The 25340-nt window shown below is 34.5% G+C and overlaps 4 protein-coding genes across 4 annotated transcripts; 1 reads left to right on the top strand and 3 right to left on the bottom strand.

Annotated features, from left to right (window-relative positions):
• The first annotated feature begins 241 nt into the window (after window positions 1–241).
• On the top strand, window positions 242–1036 carry LOC125220532 (lectin CPL-like). The gene has a single exon (XM_048122694.1). It carries the CDS (start codon window positions 242–244, stop codon window positions 1034–1036), a length of 795 nt encoding a protein of 264 aa, XP_047978651.1.
• A 6404-nt stretch (window positions 1037–7440) lies between these two features.
• Window positions 7441–7821, bottom strand: LOC125220531 (lectin 9-like). Its single transcript, XM_048122693.1, has one exon. It carries the CDS (start codon window positions 7819–7821, stop codon window positions 7441–7443), a length of 381 nt encoding a protein of 126 aa, XP_047978650.1.
• A 10-nt stretch (window positions 7822–7831) lies between these two features.
• LOC125220530 (agglutinin-2-like) lies at window positions 7832–8263 on the bottom strand. Its single transcript, XM_048122691.1, has one exon. It carries the CDS (start codon window positions 8261–8263, stop codon window positions 7832–7834), a length of 432 nt encoding a protein of 143 aa, XP_047978648.1.
• Window positions 8264–14110: 5847 nt separating this feature from the next.
• LOC125220529 (mannose-specific lectin alpha chain-like) lies at window positions 14111–14881 on the bottom strand. The gene has a single exon (XM_048122690.1). The coding sequence runs from the start codon at window positions 14879–14881 to the stop codon at window positions 14111–14113; it is 771 nt and encodes a 256-aa protein (XP_047978647.1).
• Window positions 14882–25340: the final 10459 nt, after the last annotated feature.

Here is a 25340-nt window from a genome sequence, read left to right as displayed (position 1 = left end):
ACAGAAGGAGTATATAACTTAATGGATGAGAGGGGAGAAATTGAAAAAATGCGATAACCAATAGTGGAACAAAAAATCTCCACAAATAAAAAACTAAAATTGTTAAAGTTGAATTGAAATCAAAAGAATATTGGAATATTTTTGTGGAGGTGCGTCCCTTGAACAACTACTATAAATACCATAAGCCATTCACCACATCAAACACAAAATAATCTTACAACATCTCATTAAATCATAAGCCATGGCCCTCTTTCACACCCTAAAGCCTCTCCTTTCTTCAGCAGCCATAGCCTTGTTCGTCATTCTGGCAATGACGAACAAGGCCTACTCTCAGAGCGATTCAACTTCCTTCACGTACGACTTCTACGGCTCCCAACCCACATCCCTAACCTACCAAGGCGACGCCTTCTTCCCACCAGACTCAACCTTCCTCCGCCTGACAAAGACCGACGCCTCGGGGATCCCACAAACCAGCACTATCGGCCGAGCCCTCTACACGAAGCCAATACTGTTCCGCGCACAAGGGGCAGTAGCGTCATTTGAGACCACCATAAACTTCCAGATCACCTCTAGGTCGGGCGACAACAACCCGGCCGACGGGCTCGTGTTCTTCATAGCCCCTGTGGGGTCCACCATCCCGTCTGGCGGCGGCGGGAGCAACTTCGGCGTGTACAACGCTTCGGGGCTGGCTCCCAACGTGTTCGCCGTGGAATTCGACGTGTACGTGAACTCGGAGTGGGACCCGAACTTCCGCCACATTGGGATCAACCTCGGCTCGAGGACTTCTAGCAATGTGACGTCGTTTGAGGGCACCAACGGGCAGCGTGTGTCTGCCCGGATAAACTACGAGGCGGCGACTAGAGTGATCACCGTCTACGCCACCGCAGCAGCGGGCAATTTCGAGGTCAGCTTGGTGTCCGACTTGGGCGCTTTGCTGCCCGAGCAAGGCCAAGTCGGGCTCGCTGCCTCGAGCGGGCTGCACGTCGCTGTCCACGACGTAGTTTCGTGGTATTTCAGCTCCACCCTTGTCCGTTAATGGCGTGACACAGCGAATTGTAATTGTGTGTTTTCGTGTATCGTTTATGTATAATACTTATTTGTGTGACATAAATAAGGACTCGACGTCGTACTAATAAGTTCGGTGTTCGTTTCTATGATCATGAACGTCTCTGTGGACTATGTTCGAGATGGTAATGAAATTTCTTAAAGATACGTATACTATTTAATTCCTCTCGTATTTTTTTTTTAACATCATGTGATCTTAGAATTAGTGAGAAAACGAATTTCATTTGCATATAATAGAGAATCAACAGAAATAAAATGTGAACCTCATGACAAAATAACATTTTAATAAATAATATTCCCTTTGTCCATAAAAAATAGTCTCATTTGTGCATGACACATGTTTTAATGTGAAATTGGTAAAGTAGGAGAAATGGGTAGCAAAAATAAAGTAAAATAAGAGAGTTGGGGTGAAAAGTAGATTAAGTACGAGAGAAATGAGAAAAAGTAGGTAAAGTATGATATATAAACTTTCCACTTTTTGAAATGAGGTTATTTTTTGTGTACATTCCTGAAAAGACAATTGAGACCATTTAACTAAAACTACAATTGAGAAACTAAAAGATAATACTATTAGATATTCTAATTTGAAATGATCAACGGAATTATCAAGAAGGGATTAAATATTAATTCAACTGAGTTGTATTCCTTCTAGAATTCCAAGGACGACCAGTTACCGGGGACCTTGTGTTTCCCGGCGTGAGGAGAATCCCGGAGATGTGGAAGGTTGAAGAATGATAGGCGCAATTTTTGGGGTAACTTATTGTGTGTAAGAATAATCTGGACCTTGTATTTTAAGTGGGCTAGGCCCTTTCATCAACTTAAAATTGCAGCTGGGTGGCACCTGATTTCTTTTCCAACAGGCTGACAAGTTTTAATTTATGTGGGCTGCCCAAAATATTTTATACTCGTATGGAAGTAATATTTTATAGATAAATTTCTAAATACATTAAATAATTCATTAATTATAATAACGTAGAATTAAAGTACAGTATGAGATTTAGTTAAAAGTATCCATGCTCGAGTTTTGAATTAAGATCGTCACGTGGAGAAGGAGCAAACAATCGGTGATTCTTTGGAGAATTAATTCGGTAACCCTAAGCAGTAGAATTCATGTTTTAGGATTTATATTTTTTAAGCATGAATTATTTGTGTTCTAACCTTCAATTATATGTTTAACATGTGAATTAACTGACCTCATAATCAGGCAAATAGATCCTATGTTACGTTTGATTATGCAAAGGACACTAAATGAGAGATTATAAGAATTATTAGGCTAATTTAAATGATCCATTTGTTAAGTTATTATGGTTTAAGTGTAAATACCAAAAATTAGTTATGTATTTATTATATAAATACATCATATATTTTCTATAAAGATAAGTTATGGTCTTCAAATATCAGAAATCGAACGATTCCATATTTATGTATTATCTCTATAACATATTGAAGAGAACGTCTATGATTGTCCATAAGTTACAACCGATGCAAAGGCAAATCAACACAAAATTATCCCACATGAAGTTTAGTATACTTCCGCTTTATAATTTTTCATCTCCATTTATTTCGGTTTTTCGTCATAAATAGGATAATGAGATTAATTGAGTGAGACGGATTAATGTGAATCCTCTAGATTGAAGACTCATGAATTTGCCCCGGACTTGTTCTTGTAAATAAACCCAATAAATAAACAAGATAAACCAAGAAATGGAACAAGAAAAATGGATAAAAGGATAGATGATGGATTAGTGTTATGATTTAGGTGAAGAACAAGAAAGAAATCCCAAAGGCACTTTCACATACAAACACCTAATGGCTCCACAAACTAGCAACACAAGAACTAGCAAGAATATATTTACAATCAACCTTAGCCCGGCAAAAGATCGAATGCAACCCGAAGGAATTTGATAAGTCTTCAAAAGATGAAGAAGGTGAGCTCTCAAATATGGAGAAATTGTCTCTTACAAATATTCAAAAGCTGAGAATGAAACCCTACAAAAGAGTATTTATACTAAAAACAAAAGTAATAGGGAAAATAGTCTTTAAAATCTTGAAAATTGACATTTTCGGACAAAACGCCCGGCCCGGGCGTTTTGGGGCCTTGCCCGGGCATTTTCTCTGTGGTCGGGCGTTTTGCTTGTTGGACTACGCGACTTTCGTAAAACGACCATAACTTCCTCATCCGGGCTCCGATTGAGGCGTGTAAGGTACTCACGCGAAGCTCTTTTGACGATGACGACAATGATGATCTTATAAGAGCATTTGGACACCATCTTGATAGGTATATTGATGTTTGAAATGGATCTCAGCTTCGGTGTGGTTCATTGGATGCCTTCGTTTGTTCTATTGGTTTGGCACTTCCCGGATTCACATCATCCTCTCCTTCTTTTTGAAAGGATTTTTCCTCAAATCCGGTTCTTAGATTCGTCTTTCGGACACCCGGATTCACATCATTCCCTTCTTCTTTTGAAGGATTTGTCCTCAAATCCGGATCAAGCATACCTACAAAACCAAGTAAGTCCAAATCAAGTATCATAGTTCTAGAAGATGGACTAGGCTTACCAAGGGTGTAGAGAGCTATATAGCCAAGATTGCAAATCTCCATGTGGAGTATATCTAATGCATATATGACCTCATCAATCATACCGTCATCATGATCATAAAGTAATAACAATATTGGAAAAATTCGGCCACTAGGGATTAGGAGGCTATAATCAAAGAATGAAGCTTGCATCAAGTAAGAAGCATAGGATTTACAACCTAACCATACTACACATGTATACTCAATTTCATAAGCAATGGTATGGTTACCAAGTTTTCTCCTAACACAAATGTGCATCCCATCAAGACATTTTCCTTGATCATACTCTAACGAGTCCAAAATATAAGCACAAGATATGGAGGCACAAAAGCCTAACAATTAATTCACAAGGCACCTCAAAACAAAACCATTTGTTGTAAGATCTTTGACAAAATAGTCATAAAACATACCAACTCCATTAAAAGGTTTGATTGTCTTGCAATAATAGAACCTATCATGCCAAGACACACATGCATAATACACTTTGTACCTCTTGGTCCCAAATTCACCCACTCTACCAATCCACATATCTAACATTGCCTTCATAAAAGAATTTACATTCTTAGAAGGGCTAGGGACACACAAGAAAGGATCCTTATAACTTGTAAGACTAAACTTAGCAAGTAATGAATCAAGATTATCATGCCACATATCAAACAAACCACAAGTGATACCAGTATCAACACAAATGGGCATTTGAAAACCAATCACATTCACTTGCTTCATTAAATCATTATCACAAGTTAAGGTGAGAATACTTGAACCTTGGGAAAGAGGTGATTCAACTTGACCTTGTTTCCATGAGTTCATCACCGTTAAGAAGTTACTTGGTGCATCCACGATTCAGAGTTCACATTCCAATACTTCCAATCCATGTTTCAAAAATCCATCAAAGAGAAAAGACACGTTAAAAAAATTAGTGAAATAAGGGTCATTCTCCTCACCAAGGGCAAAAAGGATAGGGTGATTTAGAGCCCTCCCAAGGTTGATCTTAGAATCTAACAAGCAACTTTTTTTTCTCACATGCTTGTAGTTTTTCTCTCTTGGTTGTTTTGATTCACACTCACCCCCACCACTCTCTCTTGGCTTTTGCATCTCACTTTTTAGCCTTTTCTCACACTCTATATTTTCTTCTCTCTCTTGCTCATTCCTCAAGTACTCATTTACTTTAGCAATCTCATTTGGCTTCGTTTCAATGCTCAATACTTGAAGGGCTTTTAATGGCTCACACTCGTCCTCGGCTTCCACCATGCTAGACACACCATCATTGAAAGTTGGGCGAGCGTTTTCTCCATGTACGGCCGTGGAAGACTCTTCATCATCATCGGCAACAAAATCCACTCTATGCTTGACATGCTCTTTAACAAAGTGGTTAACATCGCCACACTTATTTTGATACAAGCTCTTTGAAGGAGTGAAGTTGGATGACAACAACGATGAAACCTTCGTGTGATAGCTAGGATGAGATAGGTTCACCTTCTTTGGTGGGATGCTTCTTCGGCTTGTGTCTCCACCACAATTTCGAGGGCTTGAGTTCTCCCTTGATTTACTTGAGACTTCCTCCCCCATTAACCACTCATGCACCTTAAGATGACCATGATCCTTCATCCTATTAGAGTGAGACTCTCCATAGAACTTTGGTACTCGTTCCCTTCTACTCCCTCTATCAAGTTCATCATCATGGTACCTTGACTTGTAGCCACTCTTACCATGGTATGCCGTAAAGCCCCCTTGAATAGAATTCATGATTCCCCGCACCTCGTGCATCTCCTTCATGATTGAGGAAAACATCTCTTTGAGGGTGTCGTCGGATGTGGACGCGATGTCGTCCCCATCCTCCCTTCTAGGCGAATTGTACCTAGAATTCCTCGTATGTGGTGGCATTTTCGGGTACCTACAAAGAAGATAAAAAGGACTAGGGACACGTCCCTTTTGTTAGTAACACAAACAACGCACACACCCAAGAATGGAGATTTTAGTGAGGAGCTCACTTCCCAACCCACAAAGTATGTCCCCAATTCCCCAAACTCACACCCAATGTCTCTCGAAAGGCTTAGAGATTTAGTGGCTAGATACTCTCCCTCACTTGCTCTCGATGATGTAATCCCAAGAGTTGCACAAATAGCACAAACAAGATACACAACTAGGCAAGTGAAAACTAGTCCAAGAAGCCACAAGATTAGTGAAAGTGGGGTGCAAGGCCAAAGGGACAAAACAACAAACAATTTGTGTGCACAATTTCACTAAACAACAATAGACCCAACAATTGATGGAATTTCGGCCTATAACTTTGTAACATTCACATAAACGTACCCAACAACACATATGCAAGTTTATAGCTAATGCCCATGGATAGATTTGGAGATATCTCTTCTTTTTTTTTGACAATTTTCTAACAATTTCAACATTTGGGGATTTTTTTTTTCTTTTCTTACAAGAACAAGAACCAATGGCTCTTGATACCAAATAATGTGAATCTTATAGATTGAAGACTCATGAATTTGCCCCGGACTTATTCTTGTAAATAAACCCAACAAATAAACATGATAAACCAAGAAATGGAACAAGAAAAATGGATAAAAGGATAGATGATGGATTAGTGTTATGATTTAGGTGAAGAACAAGAAAGAAATCCCAAAGGCACTTTCACATACAAACACCTAATGGCTCCACAAACTAGCAACACAAGAACTAGCAAGAATACATTTACAATCAACCTTAGCCCGGCAAAAGATCGAATGCAACCCGAAGGAATTTGATAAGTCTTCAAAAGATGAAGAAGGTGAGCTCTCAAATATGGAGAAATTGTCTCTTACAAATATTCAAAAGCTGAGAATGAAACCCTACAAAAGAGTATTTATACTAAAAACAAAAGTAATAGGGAAAATAGTCTTTAAAATCTTGAAAATTGACATTTTCGGACAAAACGCCCGGCCCGGGCATTTTGGGGCCTTGCCCGGGCATTTTCTCTGTGGTCGGGCGTTTTGCTTGTTGGACTGCGCGGCTTTCGTAAAACGACCATAACTTCCTCATCCGGGCTCCGATTGAGGCGTGTAAGGTACTCACGCGAAGCTCTTTTGACGATGAAGACAATGATGGTCTTATAAGAGCATTTGGACACCATCTTGATAGGTATATTGATGTTTGAAATGGACCCCAACTTCGGTGTGGTTCATTGGATGCCTTCGTTTGTTCTATTGGTTTGGCACTTCCCGGATTCACATCACGGATGTAGTATTAGTTTTATAATAAAATGTAAATAAAATGATTTAATGAAAATGAAACTTATTTACTAGTAAAAATTAAATAAGACTAAACGAATCAAAATTGGCAAAATGAAACGTGTAATAATTAAAAACTATGAGAGTAGTATTAAATTGGTCTATTTGTATCTTGACTTGATTAATTTTGGTATATCTTGTTTAATCGACAAAGTTCAAAGTTCAAACCATGTCTTAATTAGAATGTTTCGGAATTATTTTACGTGCCACATGATTAACAACCTTGTTCGTGGAAATACCATTTCCGTCGACTTTCTTCTTTCTAATTGAGTCATTAATTAACACTCGAACCACAACACGCCGTTATTCACTGCGATAAGGCTCTGAATCATGTAAAAAAACAAAACAACCACAGACGAATTATAACATAACATAATGGAATACTCCATATAATTGATCGCACTCACACAAACGAACATCGAACTTATAAGTTCGACCTCGACTCCTTATTTATTACTATTATATAATTAATAAAGCACAAACATGCATAATGCTTACACATAATAGGACTTACAATTAGAGGTGGATGGTTTTGGCGCCCTCAAACTCGTTCATGTGATCATGCACGAGGGTGGAGCTGAAATACCAGGATACGACGTCGTGCACGGCCACATACAGGCCGGTAGAGCCGGCAAGCCCAACTTGAACCTGTTCAGGCAGCAAAGCGCCCAAGTCGTAGACGAAGCTCACCTCAAACTTCCCTTCTGCTGACGTGGCATGAACAGAAATCACTTTAGTCTCTGCCTCGTAGTTTATTCGGGCAGACCCGCTGCCCGATCGTACCCTCAAACTTTGTAACATTGCTTGAAGTCTTCGATCCGATGTTGATCCCAATGTGGCGAAAGGTAGGATCCCAGTCAGAGTTGACGTACACGTCGAATTCCACAGCGAAAACATTCGGAGCCGATCACGATACGTTGTACACGCCCAAGCCGCCCCCGAAGCTGCCCGCGGGGATGGTGGAGCCAACAGGCGCCATGAAGAACGCGAGCCCGTCCGCCGGGTTATTGTCGCCCTCCCTAGAGGTGATCTGAAAGTCTATGGTGGTTTCGAATGACGCTACTGCCCCTTCTGCACGGAACAGTATCGGTTCCGTGTAGAGGGCTCGGCCGACAGAATTCTTCTCTGGGACCCCTGCGGCGTCGGTCTTTGTCAGGCGGAGGAAGGTCGAGTCTGATGGGAAGAAGGCGTCGCCTTGGTAGGTTAGGGTTGTGGTCTTGTCGCCGTAGAAATCATACGTGAAGGAAGTGGCTTCGCTCTGCGAGTAGGCCTTGGTCGTCATTGCCAGAATGACGAACAAGGATACGGTCATAGGCTTTAGGTTTTGGAAGAGGCCCATGGCTGATGCTAGCTTGTTGTGAGAATGTTTGATGTGGTGAAAATGGATTATGATGTTTAACTATTTATAGTAGCTGTGCAGTGGTTCGTTGAGGAAATGGTACTTAATATACTTACCAAATTTGGCAATATACATCGCTCATCTTTCTTAATTCTATTAATGGTTTGCTAGCCATAAATTGATTCAAAGTATATATATAAATATAGGAGTTATTTAATTTTTGTCTTATATTTGAAGGAAAAGCTTAAAAACCATTAATAGAAGAAAGATGAGGGATGTATATAGCCAAATGTGGTATTTTAATTAAATACCGATTACAATACATCTAGCTGTATTTATGCTAATCTAATGAAGAGTCTATAAACCCTTTACGATACACATAAGCATAACTAACAAATCTAGTAACAAATGCAGGAATCAGACCACACTACATCAAATTCCATTCACGAGCTCATCTGGTCCATGCTTTGAGTTGGAAACTTCTCACTCTCAGGACCATCACCAATGCTTGACAAGTGTCCCTCATCCTTTTTCACATCTAATTTCCGTTCATGAACGTCTTCATGCATTAGCATTGCTTTGATTTGAAGAGTGGTATTTGCACCATCTTTAACATATACACTCCCTCAATCCCAGGGAAGATGGTGCTATAACCCCAAGTTTAGCACTTAATTTCATGAAGGATTGCCGAACAAAATGTGCAATATCAATGTGCTTTATTTGATCATGTACGCAGTACCGGTTAGAAGCTTAGATTGTCCACCCAAATAACTATACAACCATTCTCTTTTAATGACAACGTTCTTCATTAATGGTACCCCCAATTGGCGGATCCAGGATTTCTAACCTGGGGGTGCAAAAAATAATTATAACCAAAATTCTTCCGATCTTCTAATCACAATTTAATCGTAATTTTTTTTATGATAAACGTCATTGTATATAGAAAACTTAGAAAGATAAAAATAAATACAGAGAATTAAACAATGTTTTATAAGAACAAATTAAATATATTAGAAGTAATGGATGTAAAAGAAACAAAAAGATAAAATAATTATATACTTTCAAAAAATTAAAATACTTTACAATAAAATAGACAAAATATAAATTAAATACATTTGCAAAATAATTATACACTAAATGCATTATATCGAATAGGAAAAAATAAAATAAAAGAAAGAACCATACAAGAAAATAATGAACAGAGAAAATAGGCTAAAGAGAATAACAATATTGATGAATAGTGAAGATATTGTAAAGAGAAAATAAATGAGTAGATTGGTACTAGAAAATATAATAAACAACAGAACGTAGAGGATAAAAACATTGATAAAATATACACTTGAAAGAGAAAATACTGGTGCTGAAGGGATTCGAACCCGCGCTGCGCGGATGTGCAAGGCTATACACTCGTATTAGGGGTAGCGAAACGGGTAACCCGTGGGTACCCGCACCCGACATGTCGGGTACCCGTACCCGATTTCGACTAAATTTGTAGTCCCAATACCCGCCCCGCAACGAAACGGGATTACCCGATACCCGTGTCGGGTATCCCGTACCCGACATTGCGGCTACCCGTACCCGACCCGAAATCGGTGCTTTTAACTTTAATTGTGCATAAAGTGCTTCAAACCAAAAATATGAGTTCATAAAACTAATTTTACATTTATGCTTTAAGTTTTCGTTAGTAATTATCATCTATGCAAGTCATCTACTATTGCAATTTTATACAAGTGAATGAATTTTGGAGTGTTGTTGTCTTGCTGACTTGCTACACTATGATTTGAGTTTTTTGTTTTTTTTTATTTATTTATTCTTCAATCTTCAATTCTTCATGCAAAAATTTCAATTGTGAACTATTTAAAATGAGGTCATTTCTAATATCTCTCTTGAAAAAGTGAAAATAATCAAAATATTATCAGAGTACGTATGCATCATATTTCCAAAGACGGGTATAAACGGGACTAACGGGTATACCCGTGCGGGTAGCGGGTATACCCGCTACCCGCAAAATTCTAAAATACACTACCCAATCCCGCCCCGTTTCCCGTTATCGTCGCGTAGCGAGTACCCGATACCCGCCGGGTATCGGGTCGAAATGGGAATTACCCGATACCCGCTACCCATTTTGCCACCCCTAATTCGTACCATGTTGTTCTAACGTAGATCCGCTAGTGGTACCCCCCCCCCCCTTTCATTTTCAGAATTTTGAAATGTTTACATTGTACTCCCTCCGTCCGTCTTTTGGAGTCCCGGTTTATCATTTTATTTAATCCGTCCGTCATTAGGAGTCCCGATTCACCTACTAGGTACACTTCACGTTCCACTAACTCATTCCATTCACATTCTATTATGAAACTAATATATAAAAATATGTCTCACATTCCACAATCTTTTCTCTCACCGACTTTTTTTATACTCCCTCTGTCCCAAGATAAGTGACCTACTTCTTTTGGGCACGGGGTTTAAGGATTGGTATTTAAATAAGTTAAAGTGGAGAGAGTAAAGTATGAGAGAGGGAAAAGTAGAGGAGAGAAGATAGAATAAAATAGGTGGAGAATAAAGTAAGAGAGGTGACTTTTTGCTAAATAGGTCACTTATAGTGGGACACCCCAAAAAGGAATATATGTCACTTATCTTGGGACGGAGAGAGTATTTTTTAACGACCGTGTCGAACTCAAATGACTCCTTATAATGGCGGACGACAAGAGTACATAAAACAATATTGGAGCAAAGTAAGAGTGCATAAGAGTGACAATCCAGCATGTCAACTATCCATCAATTTTAAGAAATTATTTACTTTATACAAAAGTGATAGAAAAGATAGTCAATTTTAAGAAATTATTTACTTTATACAAAAGTGAGAGAAAAAATTAAGAAATTATTTACTTTATACAAAAGTGATAGAAAAAATTAGTAGATGTTTTATATATTGATTTTATAATAAAAATAGTAAAAGTGAAATGAAATATATATATATAGTCTGTGATTAAATAACATATTTTCGTTAGTCGAAACTATAAATGATTTGTGAGAAAACAATTCAACTTACATGCAATATTTCGGATTATTATTAATCCATGTTGACAGCGTGACTATAATCCCTGAGATGTTCTGGGCTATTCTTCGTTTATCATCTACTGGGCTAATAATTGATTGTGAAATGGACCTTGCAATTTAACTGGGCTAGGACCGCATCTGATTGAGCATGTATCTCCTTCGAAAAGCAGCTGATTTCCATAAGGCTGTTAAGGTTTAATTTACGGCAGCCCAATTGTAGGCAGTCCAAAAAATTACTTATGTGATTTATTTAGAATTAATTATATAGAGTACTCTTATATTGCTTATAACATCATAATCTAAAACTAAAACTAAATTTACACCTTTAGATTTTGAGATGAAAGGATGATATTAAGCCTCATGAATTTCAATAAATATTAGAAAAAATATAAACAAATGGGTAAGGTCGTCATTCTGTTATCATAACATAATTTTCGTAGTTTTTTTTTATATCAACATAGTGTATTACAAATATCAACATAACATGAAAATTTCAACACAAGTCACCAAAATATCAATACAGTTTTATTGATATTTTGCATGCATTATATTGAATTTATTTTATGCATTTGTTAATATATGAAAACTGAAATAAAAATTATCAAATTTGATCATCGAATGTCGTCAGAACATATGCGATTGAGATCTCGTTAGAATCCTTATAAAACTACCTTTAATTTGTACTATACTTTTTGTAGAAAAATAATTTAAATTGAGAGAGTTATGTAAATTTAAAGTTTGGAGATGATTTAGTTTTAACCAACATATATATAAGAATATACATTAATACCCTTTAAGTTTAGGGTTAACTGCTCCAAAAAACATGAATTTTGGCAAAAGTTTGGTATTTCCCGTCAACATCAAATGTTGCACCAAAAATCACGAACTTTGCCAACGTGCTCCGATTTCCCAAGTCGGGTTTTCCGGCTAAGTAGTGTGCTGACGTGTGTATATGTCTGACGTGGATGGTGATGTGGATAATGACATGGAATAAAAATTAGATAAAATTAACCCTAATTTATTATATTTGTAGAAATATGGGGGATTCGTTTTGTTACTATATTTTTAAATAGGGAACTATAGTTCATGCTTTCCATAAAAATAGTTTTGTAACTATACGTCCCACATAATTTTACCCATTATTCTATTTCGGGCCGTCCCACATAATTTTACTCATTTCACTTTTAACATTTTTGGTAGTAGACCTCATACTTCACTAACTCATTTCTACTCACATTTTATTATAAAACTAATACTTTAAAAGTAGGACCCACATCCCACCAACTTTTTCAACCCACTTTTCATTAGATTTCTTAAAATCCGTGTCGGGTCAAAGTGCCCCAAATTATGTGGGACGGAGGGAGTATATTTTATTGGCCAAAGTAGAACTTCGTTTTGTTACTTTATGGCGAAGAGACAGCCGCTGCTGACGACAGTGGCGGCGTTGCCGAGCCAGCGCGGCGGCACGAAAATCAGAAGGAGGGGGAGCAAGATGGGGGAGACGGCGGGGGAGTGCGCGGTGGTGCGCTGCTGCTACTGCGTCCGAAGCCCTGAAAGCTCCGATTGAATCGGGGTGTCGATGGGATTTTGGGGATTTCTCTGTTGGGTATCTCCGTCGGGCGAGGGAGATAGCAGAGAGGGGAGACTCTCGGTACTTCTCCGACGGCGAATCGCCGGGGTTATGGTGGAGGTGACGGGCCGGCGGTAAATGATGGTGGAGGTGGAAGGTGACGGATTTGGGCGAAGTGAAGTGAGGAGAGTGGAGATTAAGGGAGTTCACTGATTTTTTGAAAAGAAAAATTTCAAAACACAAAACGACATCGTTTAGTGTTCCAGCTGCCACGTAGGATAAGTTTACACCGGAAAACTGTCGGGTCGGGTCAGATGGGAAATTTGCACAACCCGGCAAAGTTCGTGATTTTTGGTGCAACATTTGAAATTGATGGAAATATCAAACTTTTTGCAAAAGTTCATGCTCTTTGGAGCAGTTAACCACTAAGTTTATTTACTAATTATTTAAAATTTTAAATATAATACATGTGTCATTATTTCAACCACTAGATCTTCTAATTTAATGGCTAAGAATTGGTATCAATTTGGAATTGCTAATTAGTTAGCAATTTATCACAACCCTAAGTATATATATATATAAATATAGAAAAAATAAATTAATTACATTAAATAACTCGTTAGTTAGATAAATAAACTTAATTATACTTCATCCATCACATTCTATTTGTATCTTTCTCTGGAAAATAGATTTAAAAAAATTGATATTTAAAGGTTAGATAAATAGAGTATAAAGTAGAAAAGAGAATAATTATAAAAACTATATACGAAAGTAAGATTCATCTTCTATTAACTTTTTTTTCTCCTATTTTCCAGTACATTTCTTAAAATCCTTGCCAATCAATAGAGGATAAAAGGAGTGTAAACCAAGGATATCAATTAATCACGCAAAGAAAAATTGGTGTCAATTAATGGGAACGAAAGGAGTAGTATCTCCTAATCTAATAGTGTCAATTAATTGGTCTCAATTAATCGAGCACTAGGTTGTTTATAATTATTTATTATTCTTGTACTACTAAAAGAATCATATTTTACTAAGCATAAGGTTCAGGCCAAGTCAAACAATGTCAATTAATATGGAACGGGGTAAGTTATAAATCGAAAGCTAGGAATGGGTTCAATTTCCATCTCATCTCATCTATTAGTAGAAATATAGAGATTGGTGATTTTATTATTGGACTCGGTACACATGAGTGACTAAGTCTTTATTCACTACATAAACTAGGCAGTCGACAAATAGTTGTCGACCGTCGGAGAACCTTTGATGAAGTTAAATAGCCAAGTTCTGATGTCGAAAATGGCTACTCCTTCACCGGTAGCGGCAGAGAGGCCCACTTTACTCTCTTTCTGAAGAATACTGCTCAAATCAACCACATAGCTCACCTCAAACCTCTTTCCTCCCATTGCCACACTAACATTCAAGAAATTAGTAACTTGTTCGTAAAATATCCTTGCACTCACCACATTACCGATCAGATCGTTCCCGATAACCGTCAAGTTACTTGATATTGGACTTTCGATATCAATCCCAACATGAGGGAAACTCGTGGCATCTATTCCAGCGTTGAAGAAGGTATCGAATTCAACTGCGAAAATGTTGGAATTCGGCCCCTGTGGGCTGAACACTCCAAAGTTGGCGCCGCCGCTGCCGTCGGGGATGGTGGTGCCGGCGGGGGCGATGAAGAAGGTGAGGCCGTCGGCTGGCGTGGTGTCTACGGGAGTGATAACAAATTGAAAGAGACATGTGAAGAGGAATAGCCCCTCAAACTTAAAGATCCCGGGATCCAGGACTCGGCCGACACTGTTCTTCTGTGGGTAGCCGGAAGCGTTGGTTTTCGTGAGGCGGTATAAAGGGCTGTGGAAGTGGGCGTCGCCTTGGTAAATAGGGAGGTCTTGGTTTAGGTTGGTGGAATCGTAGTAGGTTGTTTCAGAGTTGGCCGCGGCGAGGAGCAAGGATATCAGAGGAATTAAGGTTTGGAGGAAGTTGGCCATGGCTATGGATTATGTTTACCTTTGGATGTGCTTGATAGTTCTCCTCTTTTAAACCATTGTGTCACATGTATTCTGCCTTTATTTAGCTCCGTTTGACTTGACTTGGATTTTGTTAAATGTAATTAAAAAAATATAAAAAATAGTGAAATGTATACTTTTATATATTATTATTATAATAAAATCTGAATGAGATGAAGGCAAGAAATAAGGAAAAAATAGAGAGACTATGGTTCTATATTTAGAAATGGTCATTTAGAGTTGGTCATCTCAAACAGAAAATTTGTACTGTATTATTTAGAGTGGGATAAAGGGAGTATATGTTTACTCCGACAATCATATCATGCCATATAGAACTATAAGATCAGCTCAAGGAGCATCCTGTTGGCAATTAAAACTAAAAAAATAACATATAACTATCTCACATCGGTGTCGAGATAAAACTGAAACTAGTATATAAATCTTATGGGTCACTCCTCCTATCACCAATTGGTATCATGGTATCAGAGCGGGTCGCCGACTGTGGATCAAATTTAACTGACCCAGCAGTATATCTGGGCTTAAAATTTGAGCTTAGTGGGCTTAAAATTTGGGCTTAGTGTTGGCAATTAAAACTAAAAATAACATATAACTGTCTCACATCGGTGTCGAGATAAAACTGAAACTAGTATATAACTCCAATGCTTCACCTTGAAGGATTTGAAGGAGGGTGTAAACTCCTATGCTTCACCTTGAAGGATTTGAGGGAGGGTGTTGACAATTAAAACTAAAAATAACATATTTTATATCGTTGTCAATATAAAACTGAAACTTGTATATTAATCATATGGACCAATCCTATCACCAATTGATTTTAGGATCGAACCTATGGATAAGTAATTTGATCACCAAATTCAAATTAACGAGTAGACGTCTCAATGGCCAAATGAATCATGACAACGAAAATTAAAATAATAAAAGTTGCAGATTAAAAAAGTGATAACATGTACTTTAAATATAAAAACACGAGTTAGATGAGGCGACATAGTTTTCGAGAATTTATTAATATTATTTAAATGGATAATGTCTTATTCTTACTAGATAGATAAGAATAATGATGTTTTCGATGATTTAGTACTAAATGTGGACACGTTCTATCTTAATTAAAATTCAATATTTCTGCAGTCCATTTCGGAATGCTAATTAGTCCATTCCGGAATGATTTAGTAATAAATGTGGACACATTGTATCGTTTGGGGCCTGTTTGGTTTGTCTGTTGAGAGGACTTAACAGATTATGTATGACGTTTGGTTTGTCTGTTGAGAGGACTTAACAGATTATGTATGACGTTTGGTTTGTATGTTATGCTATATGGAAGGCCCGCAGATAGCGCAATGGCCCGACGATTTTGTGTTGAAATACCCAGTTAGCGTATTTGCTCCATTTGCTCCGATACATATCGTCATTGAAAATTGAACCCATGTAAACGAGGAATGAGGAATTGACTGTTTACACTTCTCTGGTAAATTACAAAATAAAGGAACCTTCCATAGTTCCATTGTTTGACATGGCAACTGAAAGCGAGAAGAAAACCTAATAGATAACAGTGTCGCTGCAACCTCATTCTGGTCAAATCAATTTGTATTTTACAAGTGTTGAATTCGCTTGTGGATTGAGGATGGGAAAGCGGCGCAGGGTTAGTGAGGACAAATTGGAATTTCATAAATAAGTTAGGATATGGGTGGTAATTTTAATAGGAATACCTAATTTATTCTTTCAAAACAATCAAAATACTCCCTCTTTTAGTAGTCCTATTTAGTTATTGCACAAATTTTAAGAAACACTCTCTCCGTCCCATTTTAGGAGTCTCGGTTGAGTTCGGCATGGATTATAAGAAATGTAAAGAAAAATTGATGAAAAAAGATAGTGGAATGTGGGTCCTACTTTTTTGTATTAGTTTTATAATAAAATGTGATTGGAAAAAAGATTAGTGGAATGTGGGGCCTATTGCCATTTATGGAATATTCCAACCGGGACTCCAAAAATGGGACACCCAAAAATGGTAAACTGGGACTCCTAAAGTGGGACGGAGAGAGTATAGAAAATGTGAATTAAATAAGTTACTGAAATACGAGTCTCATCACTTATATATAGTACTTAGTTTTATAAGATGTAATCAAATGCATAGTCTAAATATTATACAAACTCCAAACTATTATCTAGATCGTTATAAATTCAACAGATAACAAAATAATACTCCCTTCATTTCTTCATAGTTGAAGCGAAACTTTTCGGCACAGAGTTTTAGAATGAATGTTGGGTGTGTTAAATAAATAAATAAAAAAGTAAGAGAAAGGAAAAGGTAGAGAGAATAAAATATAAAGTGAATAAAGTAGAGATAATAAAGTAAGAGAGAGTGAAGTAAGAAAGAGAAAAAAGTTACTATATATGGAAATGACTCAACTATGGAGGAACTTCCCGAAATGGAAAAATGACTGAACTATGAAGGAACGAAGGGAGTATCAACAAAAGATTATAAAGATGTCAACACAATGTCACGGTTGATATTGTGTTGACATTTTTTACTTGATGTTATTTTTTCATCTATTAACATTTTTTAATGGTTCAGTTCATAGTTTGAAGTTTGTACATTTAGAGTTGCATTTTATCACTACCCACTCTTGTATTTGTATTGGTCCTGTTAGGTTGACAACTATCTTAAATTTATAACTGACAATTATATCAACAATCTACATCATAGATGTTAGCACAGAAATATTTGTATGTCAACAACCTAAATGCAGTTGACATATGTATGTCTTCATGTTGACATTTATAATTATATGTCAACAGAAGACATATGAATGTCAACTACCTTAAGTTGACATACAAATGTCTTCGTGTTGACATTCATAACGTAGGTTGTTGATATTAGTTTACATCCATGTGTCTTTGTGTTGACATTCATAATGTAGGTTGTTGATATAGTTGTCCGTTATCAATTTAAAATATGGATCACATCCCAATGTATAGGAAAATGATCAAAACAAAATGCATCTTAATATAGAAATACATGTCAAATTGTGGTCCTAAGATTAGGCGATCTGATGGTCAATGATTAACCAAAAATACGAGAAATCATTATTAATCGGTTTTATATCGTTTTATAAATCAAGGTTTAATTCTATTGTTAGATTATTTTAGATTATCATCTATTAAAATGACACGAAAAAAAACTAAAAGTAACCTAAATATATTCTCTATATATAATTTTATTCTGCGTTTGTATATTTAGATTTTATTTTGCGTGGATACAAACCTTGTATGTTTATTGTTTGTTACGTAATCCAGCTCGATTTGTAATTAGATTGATCCAACCACTTCGAAGAATATAAACTACTCTCTCCGTCCCGTCTAAGATGACACATTGCTTAGCCGGTACGAGATTTTAGGAGTTATTGGTTAAAGTGTTTAATTGGTGAGAGAAGGTTGAGTGCATTAATTGGAGAGAGATAATTATAAAAAAAGGAAATATATCATCTTAGTTGGGACAAACTAAAAAAAAAAAACGTATTAAACGGGACGGAGGGAGTAAAAACTTTGTCGGTTTGCATACCATTTCAGTTTTTGAAAGATTGTTTATAACAAGATAAGAAAATATAAAATTAATAAAAATAGTGACTTAAATAAAATGGTCCTGGGAAACAGCAAGATATCTAGCTAATGCCGACAAAAAAATGTAAAAAATAAAATACAGTACTATTTAACTTTCCCGAAGTGCCACCTATTAAAGATAAATATATATTTTTTTTCAATATTTAATTTTCCGAAGTGCCACCGAATTGCGGTAGCAGAGATCTCGAGCTTATATTAGTAATATATATTCATCGTCTTCAGCGATTATAGCAACACGTTTTTACATTTGGTTATTTTGTTATTTGGATGGTTGACTTTCTCCAAATCCTAGTGCCTCTTAATATTTTTGCAGTAAGGTCGGTTTGTCACAAAAATTGTGTCATAATCCATAAAGAATCCTTCTTAAAATAAGATTTAAAAACCAATACATATAATTGAATTATAAGGGTATTATTGGAAGATATAAAATATAGGTGACGGTTAAGTAAAGCTAATAATTTTCTCTTTCCTAAAAAATATACTATTAAAATTCAAACCTTTAAAAAAAATTCACAATTTTCTTGATTTAAATTATTTTTTTCACGAAATACATGTCAAATTAAGGATAACTTGTGAAGAACCTCCTTTCTCAAATTAAGAAATCAAAATATTTGTGTTATGTTTATTTTCAAAAATAAGTAAAATATTAACATATCTATCATTTATCATTCAATATCAGTATATTGATTTTCTATGCTAGACACAATATCAATATGCTTTAATACATCAGTATATTAGTACTTACATAGGCCGTATAATCCACATTCAGTATACGCACTGAAAATTTTCTTCCTCTAATATACTGTAACTACCTTAATTTTAATGGATAATTGTATCGCCAAAAAATAATTAGAAATCGGATTTTATTAAATGCCACATGACATGTACCATGGCCATGTTTGGTAGAGGTGATAACTCATCTACGGATGGAAATCCATGAACCTAGATGAGTTATCAGGGTGACCAAACATGTCATAAGTCAATTGATCAAATCTACAATAACTTATTTACTTTCATTGTATTGTTATTAGAATAAAAGTTATGTATTATTATTAATAGTATCACCCCCTTGCGATGCACAGAATATGATATTTTAAAAATATTAATTTTTAAATTTTAAATTAATTAAATAAAATTAGAATCGGTATTAATAATTAACAAAATAACCAACCAAATTTTAGTTATATGATAATTGAACATATATAGAAATCAACATTGCAACATAATAAATTTTAAATAAATAAAATAATATAATGTTCAAATGTTAAATCATGGAACAGAAGATAAAAGCTATCACAATAAATAATTAAACCAAAGGGTAAATACTCATAATTTTAAAAAAACTTTTTTGTACACTACATAAATTTTATAATTAAAAGACCATCACCCTCGTCATTATAAACTAAAACTTTTCATTCTTCACAACTCGTCACTCTCCATTAGAACTCAAAGGTAAAATAATTTGTTTCCCTTGTTTAAAGTCATTCATCTCACCTAAAACTACAATTAAATACTTTCATAACTTTAAAAAGAACAAAATTATAATCAATAACCAATATGCATAGCAAGTTTTGACAATTTGTATAATTTTCAATAAAATTAAATAAAAACTAAACAAACTGCATTTAATTTTACCAATAATAATAATACTTTCGTATAAATCAACCTAGAAATTGGGCGGTTATAATTTCAACATAAATTTTATAACATAGATCAATTAGAAAGTACTAATATAAATAGACTAAAAATCTAATCATTACTATTAAAAATATTGTAATGATTAAAATATAAAAGAAAAAAATTGTGGTAACATCATGTAAAAAATATAAACATAGCAATTAATAAATAAAAGCAGATGGAAGAAATGAAAATATAATTAAAAAGAAAAATTATCAATAAGTTCATACTAATATTAAAAATAGACATGATGTTTTATCATAATTGATAAATGAATATGGTGAAAGAAACGAAAAATATAGTTAAGAAAATGGAAAGGAATGAAAAACATAATTAAAAAAATGAAAAGGGGCGAAAAATATAATTATAAAGAAAAAATAACAATAAGGTCATACTTTAATATCAAATATATACAAATACAATGCTGTAAATAAAAAATATATATTTATACAATATTAAAGACATATTATTATGCATTATCAAAATGCATAGCTAGTTTCGTCTAGCAAGTTGTACAGTTTTCAATGGCCTTAGTAGGAAATCCATAACTAAATCTCACCATGTTTATGCCAACATTAAGCATTCCACGCAGAAAACCAGCAATATTGCTATTGAGTTGAATATGTGCAACGTATTCGGGCTTTGTTAATGGGTTACTCTCGGTAATATCTCGTTTTGAACACCTGCAGATTACATGTTAATGTTGTCTATATAAATATTCTTCTAGCAGCTAAGATTAACATATATAGTTTACAACTATTTGCATACTACACTTTTAATCTCAACATAGAATAAACATAATCTACAATTAACCAGACTAATAATAATAAAATACTAAAAAAGATTAAACCAAGAAATGCAAATTGAGCATGATCAGTATGTCGGCGGTAAAATGATGCTACATAGAATCCAACCACATCATCGACCTTCATCCACGATCCCTCTATTTTCAAACCAAGAAATGCAAATTGAGCATGATCGGTATGTCGGCGGTAAAATGATGCTACATAGAATCCCACCACATCATCGATCTTCGTCCATGATCCCTCTATTCCATTCTCTAAACAATTTGTCATTGAGAAATGCCAAAAAGACCAAACTAAAAAGATAATTTCACGACTAAAAAGAAGCGTGTATATATATATATATATAGACAAAAAAGAAAGACCTCATTTATCTAGTTAATAATAACAATTAAAACAAATATCAAATGATAATTTAATTAGTGACCGTTACTAAAAGGCTAACATTACTTTTCAATGACCAATCATTTAGTGATACATTAATTTTTTTATTTTAAATTAATTAAAATTGATCAAATAGATGGATGTTACTTACACATTGGCATGAAATAATTTATGGGCTCAAATATTTAATCATTTGGAAATAACTACACGTCAAATTTATAACTGAAAATGCTATTCTTTACAAAAAGGAAGAAACTATATAATACGCCTTGTCATACTTAATAAATATACAAAATTTGCCCAATACTTATAAGTATTTAAAATAATGGCCAAAACTCATCTTTTATATATACTAGTGTTAACCCACGTGCGATGCACGACGAAATATTTTTTCATCATACGATTTTAAATTATTAATTAATTAATTAAAATAAAAAATAGTATAACTATATAAGATTAAAAGTAGAAAAATATACTAGTATAAATAACAATTCAATAAATATACTCCACTACTTAAAATGGAACCAAGACAAACACAATTATTTAGACAACAAAGAAGAGAGTATCAAGTGTTGATACTTTTGAAAAATATGTTTAAAACAATCATTCATATCTCTCTACTGAAAAATTTAAATCACAATATATACACGTGGTACTCACTATTGTAAGAAATATTAGGATAAAATTCTCGAGTCAAGAATGTTTCGATTCTTCCCTCTCTAAGAATTGTAAGAAATATTGGGATAAAATTCTCGAACCATATATACATGCGGTACTCTAACTATTGCAATCAAATGAAAAAACAACAATACATGAAATCATCTCTTTCAGCAAGACAAATTACATTACAAGTAGTGCTCTCGGATTGACGTATTATCCCCAAATATGAAATCCTCCTAACGTACATAACATCTCAAACCTGCTAGGTATTGATGAACTTGATGGGGCTCCAAAAATTGAGTAATACAATGTTCCTAAAATGTACAACAAAATGTTGAGAACTTGAGAGAGAATGGAAAATGCTTTTGTTCGGTGTGTGATTCATCTACAACTCTGTGCCTTTTATAAGCACAAAATTAGTCCATGAGAGATCATGGAAATAAAACAACATAATTATAAATTAAGACAATAAAGGTTACAAAATTTGACTTTTCTTATTCATTTTTGTTGTTAATAGCCATTAATTAAAAGTTATAACATGTTTCTTATTATGAATAAATGAGTTTCAATGCTTAGTTGCTTAGTCCACCATGATGATTGACCGTTACTTCACATTGTATACATGCAATAATTTATAATTAATTTCTAAACAATGACTGAAAATTTGTAATTACAATGTCAATAATCATCTATTTTATACTCAATCACCCATATCTCACAAATATTCATATTTAAACCCCAAAACTTATATATATTTCAAAAGAAGGCTAAAACTCGCATTTTATATATGTATAGATATATATATATATATATAGATAGTGGGTCATATTCTAATGCTTATAACACCATAATCCAAAATCAAGACCAAATCTCTACCCTTAGATTTTAAAATGAGTGAATGAGATTAAATCTTACCAATCTCAATAAATAGTAGACAAAATATCAACAAAAGGGTAATATCTTCATTATGTTATCATATGATAATTTTCATGAATGTTTTTTTATATCAACATAATGTATTACAAATATCAACATTATGACATAAGAATATCAACACTAGTACAAGAAAATATCAACACATATTTATTGAGATTTTTACATGGTTTTATTGAGATGATTTTTTAATGTATTTGTTGATAAAAATCTGGTTAACAATAGGCACTGCTTAACCGGTTCTCCGGTTCTCGGGTACCCGGAATCGGAACGGAACCGATCGGGTAATGAAGAACCGGAACCGAAGAATCCGGTTCCGGTTCTAATGTTTTCATAAATTCCGGTTCCGGTTCTACCCGGAACCGAATAATATATACTCCCTCCGTCCCATTTAAAATGCAACGTTTACTTTTGCGCACTTATTTTGGAAAAATTATAATAAATAACTAAAGTGGTGAAAAAATAAAGTAAGAGAGAGAATAATGTAGATGAGACTCCCCTTTATATTATTCTCTTTTTACTTAATTTTTTCTCCACTTTAACTATTTATTATTATTTTTTCAAAACATGTGCAAAAAAGCAAACGTTTCATTTCTAATGGGACAGAGAGAGTATTAAATTTAATTTTTTTTTACTAAAATTGAAGTATAGTAATTAACGGTAATTCATTTATTATTATCAAGGTTGGTTTTGATTCTTTAGTATTACTGAATGTATTCCTTTGCTACTTTGATATTGCTTAAAATAAATGCTACTCTTGGTTTGACAATATAATTTTCCAATTTATGTGTTTGGATCATTATTTACCATTATACTTTGAGTTCTTTAAACAAAAATAATTTTAACAGATCATGAAAGCTCTTAGAGGAGTCAAGGTGGAGGTTACCAATTGAGGAAACATGCGAAAGAATATACCGTAATTCTGGTTTGACATCACAGATAACTCGTGGGCTAATGTGAGAATCATATTTCTTGATACTAAGTGGAGATAATGTAATTGTTGTTATATATAAGTTAAATCTAGTTTGGTGTCAGATTAAAATTAGGTAAATAATAAACAACTTTTCGTTAATTAGTATACTTAAATTAAAATTAAAACTACAAATCGGTTCCGGTTCGAAACCGGTACCGGCCGGTTCTTACCCGGTCGGTTCCAAACCGGAACCGGACGGTTCCGGATCCGGTTCCTGTTCCAAGATTCATGAGATTTTGCAACTGGGTACCCGGTCAACTGGACCGGGTAGAACCGGAACCGGCCGAATAAGCAGGCCTAGTTAACAACATTTACGAAATTTAAAATAAAAAATATCAAATTTCATCATCCGAACGTCGTCGGAACATATGCAATTGAGATCTCGTTGGAATCCTTATAAAATTATCTTTAATTTGATATATTTTTTGCGAAAAAAATAATTTAAATCGAGAGAGCTATGTAAATTTAAAGTTTTAAGATGATTTTAATGAGAGGAAATTGAATTAATACCCTCTAATTTTATTTATTAATTTTCTTTATTAAAAATATAATCTATGTGACATTATTTCAACCACTGGATCTTCTAATCTAATGGCTAAGATTTAATCTTAGTTTGAAATTGCTAATTAGTTATAATTGATCACTCCCTTATATATAGTAACTCTAAAATTTATAGATTCATTAATCAAATAATATTTTTTTGAATTATAAAGAAGGGCTGCACTAAAGATGAAACGACATCTTATGATTTTACAATTGTATTTACATTGAATCGATATTCTAGCTCCAAATATTTCAATTAAGCTCTGGCAATATTATCAATAAACGTTTTTTATTAAAAGTAACGCCCAAATTATTTTCTTTGGTGTGGTAATAATGTAACGTAAATATACATAAATATAATATAGTGGTATATGTAATGACCATTGGAAGAAATTAGTTATTCCATAAATAATCAAATTGGTCACATGACTTATAAATATTAAAGAATAAGGACAAAATTTATAAATATTTCAAAAGGAGGCCAAAACTCGACTTTTATATATGTATAGATAAGCAGAGATATTGACACCTAATATAATGGAACTTTCAAAAAGTTGGATTTTTTCCCACGAACTTTGAAATTGACAAATAATATCACGAACTTTACCATATATTTGTTATTTCCCACCAATGCAAAAACTAAGGCAAATAATTTTATTTTACGAATTTTATCGGTAATTTCTCGACAATAATTTCGAGAGTTTCAAGTTTTTCAATCTTTGAAGATAGTTTTTCTTGAAGCACACCTTCCAAAATTGTTCTTCAATCTATTAATATAGCCGTATTTTTTTCATTGGTGAGAAATAACAAACTCAGGGTAAAGTTCGTGATATTA

The sequence above is a fragment of the Salvia hispanica genome, chromosome 4 (assembly GCF_023119035.1).
Source record: "Salvia hispanica cultivar TCC Black 2014 chromosome 4, UniMelb_Shisp_WGS_1.0, whole genome shotgun sequence".
Taxonomy (NCBI): domain Eukaryota; kingdom Viridiplantae; phylum Streptophyta; class Magnoliopsida; order Lamiales; family Lamiaceae; genus Salvia; species Salvia hispanica.
This window is presented reverse-complemented; position numbering and strand designations above follow the sequence as displayed.